The 13,930-nt window shown below is 38.2% G+C and overlaps 1 protein-coding gene across 1 annotated transcript; it reads right to left on the bottom strand.

Moving 5' to 3' along the window:
• Positions 1–1,578: 1,578 nt before the first annotated feature.
• Positions 1,579–13,209, bottom strand: LOC115388180 (receptor for retinol uptake stra6-like). Its single transcript, XM_030091180.1, has 17 exons — positions 13,073–13,209; positions 12,487–12,553; positions 9,891–9,976; positions 9,666–9,805; positions 8,887–9,053; positions 8,076–8,183; positions 6,952–7,019; positions 5,728–5,807; positions 5,585–5,646; positions 5,325–5,487; positions 5,143–5,218; positions 4,870–5,003; positions 4,203–4,320; positions 4,010–4,111; positions 3,440–3,603; positions 3,164–3,301; positions 1,579–1,838 (listed from the first exon to the last, which is right to left on the bottom strand). Exons 1-17 carry the CDS (start codon positions 13,171–13,173, stop codon positions 1,579–1,581), a joined length of 2,034 nt encoding a protein of 677 aa, XP_029947040.1. The 5' UTR covers positions 13,174–13,209.
• Positions 13,210–13,930: the final 721 nt, after the last annotated feature.

Genomic DNA, 13,930 nt, shown 5'->3' with positions numbered 1-13,930 from the left:
TCACGTGAGACAAAAAACAGAAAACTTCTTTTTATTAGATAAAACAGTAGTTGACAAAGTTTGTTTTTTTTTCTGTGCATCATTATATTCAACAGTATATTCCGCAATTTCCTAATTAAAGTCATACTGTAAGTTAAGGCCACGGATGTCTTACATGCAAACAGAAAACTGGGAAATCGTCAGAGTTCACAGAGATGAGCATTCGTAGCACAGGTGGCATCTGAGATTTTTGTCATTTGCAGTAAATAAATCCTGTAATGAACACAGATAATATGCATTCAGCAAATTTCACCCTTATGTCAAACTTTCTGGATGAATTTGTTTTTTTATTATAACGATTATTACAGCAATTCATAACTTTTTTTTGTTTTGTTTTGATTAGTCGAAATATTACAGCCAACACTCTTTCTCACACACACACACACACACACACACACAGAAACAAAAAACTTAATGAGGGCATTAATTTGTGTTAATATGGTTTTCTTTGACTTGCGAAAATCCCACACCTCTCATCGGGTATTCCAATCACGTACACACACATCGGACACTGTGCAGAACTGCAGGACACTGAGGATGTCTCCTCCAGATTTCATGTTTTCACTGAAGAAATCATTCCACCTGAACAACAACAGAAGACTTTAAAGACACAAATTAATGTCACGTTTTCAAAGAGTTAAAGTCCGGTTTGGTTTTGGAAAAGATCCTGATTTGGTTTGATTTGATTCAGCTTCTTCTTTCCAATCAGTTTTTACCTCTAGGAAGGTTCATGATCGCTCTCAGCAAACACTTGTGTGGATTATTGGAATTCTATAAATGGTTGAAGGGAAAAGGAATGGATTAATATTGATCAGTTTTCAGGACGGTCAGGGACAGAGGGTTACAAGTTGGTTCAGTTGAAGAAAACTCATGGGTCTCATTTGTTTTAAATTTTACTCTTCTGTAGACTACTCATTTTCCCTGATTAGAAATCTTCAGAAATGTCTTTCATTGTTTTGAAATGAGAAAATCTTCATGTTACTGCATCACTGACCTCCCTCTCACCCCTGATGGAAGACACACGACGGGATTCACATTCTACATTAAATAATACTGATCTTTTGTCATTTCATCTTTGTTTTTTCAACTGTTACCTGAGGACCTAGTTTGTTTAACAAAGCCTATTAAAAGTTCAAAAAACACCTTTACATCATTTGTTGTAACGTACTGAACACGGATGCTGACATCTGTCTCCTCACTGAAGTCAAACTTCTCTCTGTTGACTCTAAGTCCTCTGTGAAATCCACCCATCCACTCTATTCTCCTCCAAACAGAAACACAAAAGTTTGAAAACTCAGGATGTTTCCATGTTTTCCTCTGCAACCACTTCAAGTTATATCGTGTATGTTTTGTTTTTTGCAGATAATTGATAGTTTTACATTCACACCCCAAAATAATCACTGAGCAGCATTTATAAATGAACGTTGGTCAGATGCTTAGTCACATCAGGATCTTTCCCAAACCCAACATCATAATGTGAAGCAATAGAACAATGCACTTTTGTCTGGAGGACTCTACCAGCGGCGTGGATCGGGGGGCTCAGTCGGTTTTCTCCTGGCTCGTCGGGGCCTCGGCGGCCTGCTCTGGCTCCGCCGCCGGCTGGTCGGCCTCCTTCCTGCTGCCTTTCTTGGAGCTTCGGCTGGGAGTGCCGTTCAGGACGCTCTCGGCGGCCTGCATGGTCTGGAAGTGTTTCCTGGAGCCCAGCAGCGAGGGGTTGTTCACCAGCGTGTAGAGCAGCTGCCAGCGAGCGCGAACCCTCCGACTGCGGCTCTCCTTGCTGGGCCTGTTCTCCTGAGCCCCTGAAAGCATGAAGGAGGAGCAGGCTGAGGGCAGAACGAGACAGCGAGCTGAGGAGCCGAAGGGCCACACACACACACACACACTGCATGTACAGCACACATGTGGATGTTACTGAATTTCATTGAAGCTCTCCAGGTGGTGGGTGACAGTTGAATAAGGATCAGATCATCTGACAGCAACACTCAAAAGTAAAGCTCAACGCAAAAGAAAACAAATGAACAATACTGCTTCAAAGTTCAAAATTCAAAAAATTTCCAAATGAAAGTCATTTGAAAAAAGTACAAAAATTACTAAGATTTACTTTAAAAACAAGTCTCAACAATTTGCAGTCCGAATTTTTATGTAAATTTATTTGTACATTGCAAATCACAGTAACGTCTCATAATCAAGTAAAATGTACTTAACCACTTAATGTGTCAATTGGTGAAAGTAATGAGTAAGTTTTATCGAATTATACTGATGTTCTAATTTTATTTTATTCATACTAATTAAGTTAAATGCAAAAATTTGGACTAGTAAGATTTACTCTGAAAAAAAAAGTCTCATAATTAATGTGTTCATTCATGTTCTGGACCACCAGGCCCATGCAGAAATTCTAATGAGCTCCAAAAACTTATGAATTTAGTGTTGTGCGCAGGAACTGAAAAACATGTAAATGTTGCAAGGAAATCTTCAATAAAATGTACTCATTGAATAAAGTTAATTTAGATACATCAAAATAATAATAATAATAATGATAATAGATTTTGTTTATAATTCACTTTACATTTGATCCCAAATCTCAAAGTACTACAAAAGAAAAATTAATCCTGACATATACTTTATAATGAAATCTAAAATAAATTATCATAATTTAATCATGTATCATGTTTCATCATGTATGTACTGTATCCCAAAGCTAATTTTTTCACTGCTGGTTGAATTCATTGTTTTGTTTTGTTTTGTTTTTTTATTTTAAATAATTTACTATCTAAAGTACTGAATAATCAATCAATACTTTTATTTTTCTCATTCTTTTATAATACACTGTCTAGATGTTCTGCTGTATGTATTATCTGTGCAGGACGTTTGGCCCTGACTTCAACACCATGTGACCGTGCACAGGATCAGTGGTGTAAAAGCTGGATAGATATTTTCATCCACATCATGATTTGCACTCTGAAATTAATCCATAAAATGTGTCAATTTTAACCTGAAAAAAATGGCAATTTCTTACTTCCTGGTGCACTTCGAGAGAAATCACTTTCAAAGTTTGCTGAAATGTTTGTGGAGTAAGGTGTGAATGTGAATACATGGCATAAATGTGGCTGATCACAGGCGCTACCTGCTTCTGCATCCCTTATTTTCTGTCCCAACCGGCCGCCCTCGATCATGATGTCCAGCAGCAGGCCGCAGAACGCCTTCATCACCGGGTGAGTCTGACTCACTTCCACCTTCAAGAAGTGTGTGTAGTAGCGGTACGCTAGACGGAGTCAAACATCACACAATCAATGATTTAATCATCAAGAAGCTTAACTCGCTGATACAATCACATCCTGGTGATTCCATTATCTTCCAGTCTGCAGCACTTCTTATTTCATTAAAGCTGAAGGATGCTTACCCGGGTCGAACGACTCTGCGGTGCGATGCAGCAGACTGATGTCGATCCGGCCCAGGTGGATGATGTTGTACAGAGCGGTTATCACCATCCTCCAGATCGCCACAACCAGCCCCACCACGATGTTGACGAGGAACAGCAGGTAGGTGAGGAGGAAGAGGCTCTCCCTGAAAATAACAACACGCATCATTCTTATTACTTCTGACAGCTGCAGCCACAAAACTTCAGAAATGGTGTTAGAGACTTTAGTTCAACTTCAATATTCAACTTCTAATGCCCAGTAACTTTTGTGTCCCATTCTCATGTACTTCTGCTTGACAGATAAATTGTTGTCTTGTAAAATTTGAATTTCTTTAAAAAAATATCTTTTAAAAAAAGAAAAGAAATGAAAACATGATTCCAGCATCACTTACCAAGGATAAAATCACATTTTTGCATTCCAGTAGAACAGAGTGTTTTATTTGGTACGTTTGTCCTGACTGATGCATACTCTGTACCCCTTATGAAAGAAAATATCACAACAACACACACAGCCAAACACTTGAATGAAAGAGCTGAAATAAAGCAACACACCTGTTATTTAAGTCTCTGGTACCAGCGTCCTTTTTGATGAAAGCAAATTTTGCCGTCACATGTTGAAGCACCGTAACCAGAATCAGGGTGACCCAGGCCGGCCTGAGGCACACAGAAACAAACAAACCAGAAACATTCATATATTTAGGTATACAAATTACAAATTGAAGTGATCGATGTCGTCAGCTCTCACCATGCCTTTCCTGCTATTTCAAAGACCATGAGGTTACGACCGTAAAACACCGGGATGATGATCAGAAACACCAGAAATAAGAAGCAGATGAAATATACGACGGTCTGGATAGCCATTCCTGTAAAGAGAGAACTCTGCAAGTCATGAACAGGAACACATTTAAGATCTTATATTGAGTCTGTTTTAATATGAAGGATAAACTGTGCTGTCCAGCTCCAAGTCAGTAAGTTATTTAAAAACCAAACTGGAAAAAATAAACATGTTGTATTATTTTTGAATATATATTAGTGGTATCTGAAAAAGTAAATCTTTAAAAGCAGCACCCACATATACCATTTTCTTTTGGGAAGTTTCACCGTTGAATCTGAGTAAAAATCCCAAATACTATGTAAGTTGTGATCAGCTATAAACAACACATTTCCGGTGATGCATCAGTAGACAGCTGAAGTCAACATGAATCATTTGATGTTTTGGTGGAAGTGTTTTTTTTATGCATTTTCTATACCTACACATTGACTTACAGGTCCATCGACATGAATCTCCAGTTCTGGGTATTTATGCTTTAAAACAGGTGTTTGTCCATGAATACACGATAAACTGGAGGAAGTGTGTTTTTCAAATAAAGTTCTTTTGAAATGATTGTCTTCCTTAGTTCTTTGAGCTTTACCGAGGCAGACAATGGCAGCCTGGTATCCTGCCAAACCCATCCAACACACCACGCCCGGTTTGGACGGACGAATCGTCTTCTGGCTGTTATAGATGTTGTAGATGTCTCCCTTATACAGTCCTCTCAGGTTTGATCTGAAAAGGATTCAAACCAGAGATGCATCAGATAGAGAGAAACTGAGCAGGACATTAAAAGAAGAATAATGACTTTTAACTCCACTGCTACTTTTAATTCCTGACGCAGATGAAAACATTGTGGCTTTATTGTGCATACCTGTGGAGAACCATGGACCTCATGAGCATCACGATACTGACCAGACAGGACAGGGTCATCGCACACAGGTAGCACACTAACACACAACATGACGCAAAAGGAAAATTACAGGAGATTCAAACATTCACATTCAGATTCTAGTAAAATGTCACAAAAAAAAAAAAAAAAAAGAAGAGACCGACCTTCCAGCAACCAAGTGTAGAAAATCACAATGTTGACCACCTCCATCCTGTCGTCTGACAGGACGATGCCGAAGCCCAGCAGCAGGAAAGCAATGTTTTCATCAATACCAGCACGAACGATGTGCAGGGTGGGAATGACCAGCACGACTAACAACAGGGCGGTCTGCAGGGACGGATGAGGAACTCGCATCATCAGATAGCAAGAACAACTGGACCAAATGTTTTTTAGACTGATCTGAAAGATCTGAAAGAAAACTTGCATGATATATGGCCACGCTGGTCACAAAAGCTGACACTGCCAGCTTCAGTGGAAAACGGAACACTGAAACACACAGCGCAACGTCACCGACTTATGATCACTGACTTACCGGCAATTAAAGTTTATGGGCGTGAGGACACTCACCTTTTTCAGGTGTGTAAATGTAACTTTTGGGCACTTCCAGTATTCTTTCTAACAGCGTTGGTTTGTCTGCGGCTGAAGAGCTACGGCATACAAACAGAGAGAAAATAAGAACGCAAACAGACAAACTAAAATCACAGCTCCAATTCATCAAAGAAAACCCAAAAGAAGGAAAAAGTGATCCACGTTTAATAAAATACCACCTTGCTTAAATCTGAGACTTGTGTTTGAGTCGAGACTTTAAATGAAGGATCTACATGGCTTAAAGTGTGAAATAGTAAAGACAGAATGTCAACACATCCAGGTTTCACCGTTTTTTTCTGTTTTTAAACGGACCTTCGAGTTTCTTTTGCCCTTCATCAGTTCACTTCCTCATCCATATGAGCCATTATGATTCAATGAAGCCTGAAAGTGTCTCAACACCATTAAACTAGAAATAAAAACCACCTCTACATTTGTAGAAATGTTTCTAAATCTATACATTTTCTTAACAGATTTCAATAAAAAACATTGCATTGGAATGTTTACCTCTGTGTTAAAACTGATTATGTCAGTTAAGCTGAAAGTGACTTATACGTGACAAATTAGCAGCAATGGATGTATGTTTGGCATCGGACATCTACTGTCTCTTGAACTCTTAAAAAAAACTGAAGGAAAATACATCAATCAGGTTCTCTGACTGGCCATAAGGAAATATTTCAAATCAATGCAGCATGTTATAACCTCCTTTAATTATCATTTACCAATTATTAGTTTCAAATGAACACTTTTTTAGATGAAAAATGAAAATCAAAGTTAAAAAACATATTTATTTAATATATTCATATAATATAGAAGCATTTTTTGCTTATTTAAATACTGGAATTTTTATTTACTTGTGACACGAATAGCTTTAATACGCAAAACAATGCGATTTATACATGTACGTAGCAGAGGAAAATAACTTCCGTTTTACTACTAGAGTTTATTCAATGTGTACAACTGAGACAAAACTACCAAAATGAGAGCGTTGTTGTCACAGACCTGAAATATTTTCAACACATTAAAGCTACTGGGCACGACTGTAATTAGCAGCGGAGGTGAGGATTAGGTTCAGCTGCTGACCAGCGTCACGTCTTACGCAAGCAAGCTGTTTCCTGCAGTGTGGAGTCAAAATGTTGTTTTTTTTCTTTGTTCCTAATAAATATTCTGGTGATATCCGTATTTCTGCATGTCATCTCCTCTCACCTGCTGGCTGAAGACTTTTTCTTCAGAAGTGACTTGACATAGTCAGTGTAGTAGGAGCTGTCAAGATCCTGGGAGGCAAAGCATGTTGTGGTGTTACAAACATACAGAGTATTGTGTTGAAACGTGGCATAAAAACATGAAATTATTGATCATCTGTAGCAATAATTAGATATGATTTAACAGAGATTGAAAGAAAAAAAAAAACAGAGAGCATTTTTTTGAGGAAAATGTTTTTTCTTGCTATACTGAGGAAAGATTGAATAAGCCTCCTGTTAAAATGCTTGAAAAGAAAAAAAAAATAGTGCAGTCATCATAATCTCCTCTGGGACGCTGAGTTAAACCCACACAAGCCGCTTAGTCTAATCACAGCTATGTTTTACATGCTTGAAATTCATGTTTCTCACTTGAGCTGCAGCAGAAACAAGCCTCACGTTACTAATTAAGTGATGGCATTCAAACACATAAACATCAGTCTGACATGACATTATGACCACTGACGGCTCTGAATGTGTCTTTATCCTGGTATTTGTTGGGGGATGGATTATATTAAGCAGCCAGCAAACACTTTCTCCTTCAAGTATGTGTAGGTGAAAGGAAATGAGCGCGTAAAACAAGGTCTGAATAGTGAAGAAAGGGTCTAATCATCTTCAAAACTGCAGCTTCTGTCAGGCATCACAAGTCTGCAGTGGAAGTGGGCCCCAGGAAGGAACGTTTGGGTCCCATCTGAGAATTTGAAAGTTTTAAAGGATCTGTTTTAAACATCGTGGTGTCAAACTCTCAGAGGTCAAGTGGAGTGCAGGACCTAATCAGCCAGGGGCTGAAAAAACAAACTCGACATATTGAGTCAAAGGTAGTTTTTTTATTTCATTTGAAGAGTCAAATTAGCTTTTAAAAACTAATTCAGTCATTTCATTTATTTTCCCAAAAAGATGAAAATTATTAATACATTCCAGTGTTAGATTTGATTTGTTTGTAGCCACTTTTGTGTGTCAGCGTACATTCAGGCAAATCTCCATAAGAAGACAAACCCAGATAACCTGACACGACACCATGTTCGGTCTTAATGTTGTGGCTGATGGTCGTATTGAAAGGACAAATCAAACGGTGAAATCAGATTTCCTCACCTCGTCAGTTTTGGGTCCTTTGACAAACAGCAGAGGAAACTGGACACAGAGATAAGCGAGGCAGGCCATCTGAGGCAGACTGGCAAGCAGAGCGTAGAACTTATAGATCTGTGAAAACACCAGAAAAATACCAGTGTTTGCAAAAAAAGAAAGAAAGAAAGAAGTGTTTCATTTCATTTTGGAGAATAATCTAACAATTCTTTATGAAACTTAAAATATTTTTAAAAATTGAACAAGAAAAAAGTATTCTCGAAGGATAAAATCCAGCTGATCCATTTTCTATCTTTTTTTGCCTGCCAACAATTAAACGTGAATATACAATACCAATTACCCTTTTTTTAAAAACAGTGCTTGAAATACATCCTGTTTTAATACTAAGCTTTAAAACTATTAAATAATTGTGATAAAGTTGCAAATCCTTGTGACCACACTTTAGAAAAGGCTACAATCGAGCTAATACAATCATTTTTGTAGATTAATGTACAATGTTATTGAAGGCATTCTGTTATTGTATTGTATTCTTCTTTCCTTATATCATCTGTTTGCTCAGTTGGTTTCATAACCATATGTTTTTTACACTACAGACCAAGCAAATAGAAGCAAGAATCACATTTTACATACAAACACATTCAGGTAAATCGAACGTATTCAATATATCAGAGAAGTACAGCACAATTTCATACGATCTGCATAACTCATACAATTATCATAAAAATAGGATTTCTTCCAGGGCGTTTTGAAAAAAATACTGTAATAAATTGGTTGATAATCTCTTGTAATGAGCATTATGAATGTGTAGAAGGTGTTTTACCTCTGGAGTCTTGGGACAGTCGAACTTCTGCCACACCAGGACCCCGAAGTGACTGAAGGAGAGCAGCGTCCCGAACACGTACCCTGCTTTGTGCTGCAGAGTGCTGCAGACCAACAGAGGATAATACAGGACTGGATAGTAGAAAATGCCAATTATCTTCATGAACTCTGGCAAACAAGAGAGAAACAAAGAGAAAAGGGAAGCATCAGGCACTCATTTAACTTTTAGTAATCCATACTGACAAAATGCAAAGAGACAGCTGCCCCAGAAAAGGTTCTGAACTGTGTTTGTGGATCATTTTCTACTTAACATTAAACCAATGAAGCCTAAACATAAATGTACCGATCAGCTTCATAGACATATAGACATTTAAATAAAACTTTTCATGATTCTAACATTCTGTATGTACAGAAAAATAAAGGATCTAATAAGTATCTGAATGTTCAAAAAACATTACTATATATACAGGCTTTTAGGATTCAACAACACCAATACCTTCACACGTTTTAACCTTTTAGTGAAATTGACCATATATGGTCATATGTTTTTGTTCTTTTGTTAATGACATTAACACCATATAGTGTGCAAGATGACACAACGAGATGGTGACAGCTTTTTCAACACATCCAGAGCGAATTTAATTCCGTGTACAATTTTTTTCTTTCAATAAACTGTAAACGACAAAGTAATTTTACTAACGATTTGACGGTGTTTGAATCTTGAAATGGCCTCTAGCATTACCCAACACCCACCCCATTTACGGCAGAGAGAGTCTTTACCTTTAATGTCTGGCGACGTGTCTTTGGAGAACGGCAGAGGATCCGGAGCGATCACCAGCACCGCCAGCTTGCTGAACATCAGTCCAAACACGGCCATCACCAGGCCTTTCTTCTGGGTCTGGTCCAGAAAGTTTGCTGGACTACGATCAAAGGACAGCAATAGGCTTTAGAACATAAACACAAATCTGCCCTGTTTTCTCTCTTTTTTTTTTTAATCGTCTTCACCTGAAGATGCTGGAGGATCCTCTGGTGAAGCCCTGACACAGTTTATTTTTCCTGGTGAGAACGGCGAGGACCAGCACGACCACCAGCTACAAGGAAACAACGCCGGGACTTCTGTTATTTCTCAAACCACGAGGCATTACCACATCATAATAGTAGTTTTTTAACATCACATCAAAGATTACATAGAGACGTTTCCTCCAGACTATTTATCCAGTTGAAAAAAAAAACACATTGTTGTGGAATTATGGGAATTCACAGTGATACTTAAAAACAGGATAGTATGTGAGAATTGTTACTAGTTATCTCTTTTAAAAGTTGTGGAGTTTCAAAAGTATATAAACAGTATTATTGGAGAGAGTCGCTGTGACACATTAGCAAAGCTGTCAGGAATGTGTTTTTCAGTTTAATGTCTGATTCACTCATTGAGTTCAGCTGCAGTTGGAAGATCGATGTTTTGAGACAAACGTCTGAATTCTTGACAAAAAGAAGAAGCAGCAAGAACGCTGCTGAAACAACATGCAGGGAAGCTATTTGTATTTCAGGTTGCTGATGCAGCACAAATTCTGTGGATCCATGCTAACAGCGAGATAACAGGTTGTTCATGACAGGACAGCAATACTAAATATTGCTTTTTCTTCATTACACAAGAGCTCAGTGCAACAGAAACACAGCTGCAAATCAGTAGAGAACACAGCTTTGGAAAACAGAAGATTAAAGCAAACAGGACAAAAGGAGAGACAGCAGCTCTGCAGCTCTCCAACAATCTGTTGCTTCTGTGTTTGTAACTTTCTTAGAATTCCTTGATGTGAACTGTTTTCACAGGAATATGTAACATCACATCATCCAAGTCACAACTATTTTACAATTTATAAAAAGGTAAGCTATGAAGAAACTTGGAGGAAAATGACACAAACTCAATGTAAATGAGGTCTGCATTGTCAGTGTATCCTCATGATCTCAATTTAACTATAGGCTATGATGCATCGTAACCAAAGAGCAGAATTCAAATACACAAAAACATGAATATTTAAAAGAAATAAGCAAAAGAACAAGCAAACTAGCTTCCACAATAAGAACAAAAATTTTCTGAAACTCTGCTATACTGTGCATGTTATAGTAAATATTTGTTCTGCATAAGCAGGAGTAGATGGACAATAACAACAATGGCCGCCTCCAGAGTGTCATGACTCCTGGTCCATGTTCTCCTGGGATTTGGTAGTTTAAGGTTGTTGAGTCACTCATAATAGAAACCCAGCTTCACTGTCTGTCCGTACAGATGTAGTAGAAGTGTATATCCTGTGGTTTCATTATAAAAACAAACACCAGTGCCGACTATTGTCCTGACGTGCGAGCCACACCGCTTTCAATGTTTCTTCCTTGGAAACAGACTTCATTTTCAAAATGTTGCCCTGTGAACATGAACACTTTTCTGAAATGAAAACACAAAAAGTTTGTGTTTTCACTTGAAATGTTGAGAAAATGGGGCCTGATTAAACAAGGTGGTTTAAATTTAGGGTAAGAGAAAGAGTACTGTTATTTGAAAGAATAAATCTACGTCATCCACGTCGGTGTTAGTTTTTATTTAGAACAGTATAACATGTATTTTCACCTGATACTGAACAGCTCTAACAGAAACGATCTTTGTTGTTGTTGTTATTCCTCGCCAGCTTCAGCCTTTACATTTAACTAAAAGTCAACATCAGTGGAATGCAGGTCAGTTTTTTCCAGCATATCCTCTTCACCGGCTGTGTTCACTCTGGATAAATACTCATTTTAATGAGGTTCGCCTTCAGTTTGTCCAATTACAAGTGAGGCCTCTGCAGCGCAGCGCGTCCTCCTGGCCTACTTTCCTTCTTCAACCAATGATATGAAACAGCGAAGGAGAGCTGTGTCGCTGCTGCTGATCAGACATAACAAGACGGTGCAGCGTTACACAAAGCTTTCTGTTCTCCGACTTCATGAGTCACATCCAGTTTCAGGCTCCTTCAGTTAATCGACGGCACAGAATCATGAGATCTAAATCAGCTTTGACAAGACGTTCACCAAACAGATGTGTATGGCAGTAACGGCCGTTCAGCTTGGTGATGACTGACATTCAAGCTAATGCTAATTTGAGAAAAAAAAAATGTAAAAGGCTGAGTTTTTCTTGTAGTTTTGTCTTGTTTTTCTTTGGGTTCTTGTCTGGTTTCTGAAAGCTTATAGTTTTGTGGGTGGAATTGTTTGATCCAGGGTTTCCTGAACCCTGCTTATCTGACCGTGAGATTTAATAACCTGTGTTCACTGATCTGTTTCTGTTAGCAGTTAGCAGTCTGATCGTGTCAACAACACCACACGCTTAATGCTACATGAAAACTTCAAGCTGGAAAACGACATGAGAGATGGTAGCTTCTGTAAATTTCCTTTTCACAACTAAAACACAGCAGACATTTTTTGTCAAGTTTAAAGAAAAACAATATTTTCCGTGGGTAATTTCTACTATCACCATATTATGTCTTTTGACTCATCACTCTGCAGATTTTACTTACTGTAGTTCTCCACAATTAACAAAACATGCATTTCTGTTACAGGTGCTGACAGACTTTCTGAGGATACTCACAGAAATGGACAGCATGCATATGTTGAAGAGGTTGTCATCTGCCACGGGGTCACATGGTAAAATCACTCTGTGATGAAACGAAAAACAAAACAATCAATTACATGTTTGGAGCTAACCAGCAAGAACATTTCCATTTATATGGGAAAGAGAATATTGCTGATTCACAGTGAATGGTGATGTGTATATGTGTGTGCTAATGTACAGTATGTGTGTGCTTATAAGCAGCTGCATAGACATCTATGTCTGTGCACGTGCGTATTTGTGCACATGCCTGCTGTATGTATGCACAGCTATGCATGTGCACATGCCTATGAATGTGTTTGGGTTCTTATGATTGTGCACAACAACAGATCTCGTGTGTTTGTGTTTGTGTGCACCTGTGATTTGCACAACTATAAATGTGTGTGTGCATTTTACTTGACAGAAGAGTTCCAAACAAATTGATTAAATTAATTGACCATACATTTTTTGAATTTTTGCAATTTTGATGATTGTAGGATTTAAGCTTCAAATTGTTCATCAGATATATCTCAGACAAATAATCAATCCGGTCCCATTCATGACCTCTTAGTGAATCGATACTCACTCTTTAGGTGGCTGCGTTGGCTCTGCGTTGTTTGAGTACCAGTCTGAATAATCATAGTAGGAATACTCAAAGGGCTCGAACTCAGTCTTGCTCTGATTCATCTCAGCTGCTGAAACAGGTCAATTCCAGGGAAAAAAAAAAAAAGACACACAGTCCAGAGGGCCCCTGCTGATGCTCCTCCAGGTCCTCAGGACGCCGCGCTCAGCTCAGCCGTCTGCTGGTGCTGCGACACTTCGGGAAAGATTGGCCCAAACACCGCCACACATTCCAGCCCAGAAAGAGCTCAGCACAGCAGATTAGGAGCTGCAGGGAGGGAGGGAGAAACAGACACGAACCTGAAAAACTGAAGGACTGACAAACAGCTAAAACAAGTGAGAAGTGTTTCATAGTAAGTAGTTTAATGGCAGTAACAAGAGCTAAAGAAATGGAAAAGATATATTTAGTAAACAGTCGATGGCAACAATGACTGAATCCAGAAAAATGGAAAACAAATAATTAAAAAAAAAGTGAAACCGCTTTAACAATCACGAAAGGTTTGGCAAACATTTCATATTCACATTTTTAGTTATTCTTGGTATTTTAACATCATTAGCCACTTTTAGTCGAGCTATTTTGACTCTAATTGTTTGAAAAGTTTTTGCCACTTTTATTGTTTCAGCCTTTTTTTCTTTTTCATGATTTGCACTGTTTTACATTGTATATTTTTTGGTTTGTTTGTGTGTTTTGCTTTGCTTTGCTTTGCATTGCTTTGCAATGTTTTGGCAATTGTAGCTGATTTTGTCTTGCAGTCCTCGCTCTTTTAGTTGTTCTGGCTAATTTTGGCTTTTTGTTTTTTTCGTTTTGGTTTAGCCAATTTTA

This window comes from Salarias fasciatus, chromosome 1 (genome assembly GCF_902148845.1).
Source record: "Salarias fasciatus chromosome 1, fSalaFa1.1, whole genome shotgun sequence".
Taxonomy (NCBI): Eukaryota; Metazoa; Chordata; class Actinopteri; order Blenniiformes; family Blenniidae; genus Salarias; species Salarias fasciatus.
This window is presented reverse-complemented; position numbering and strand designations above follow the sequence as displayed.

What these genes read in the sequence shown, in the direction of transcription:
- LOC115388180 (XM_030091180.1), bottom strand. Translation starts at nt 13,173, where the DNA reads ATGAATCAGAGCAAGACTGAGTTCGAGCCCTTTGAGTATTCCTACTAT. An exon ending in CCAGCGTGGCCATATATCAT is followed by an intron (nt 5,488 to 5,584) that starts GCAAGTTTTCTT and finishes CCGTCCCTGCAG; the next exon opens with ACCGCCCTGTTGTTAGTCGT. An exon ending in GGCTGCCATTGTCTGCCTCG is followed by an intron (nt 4,321 to 4,869) that starts GTAAAGCTCAAA and finishes CTCTCTTTACAG; the next exon opens with GAATGGCTATCCAGACCGTC.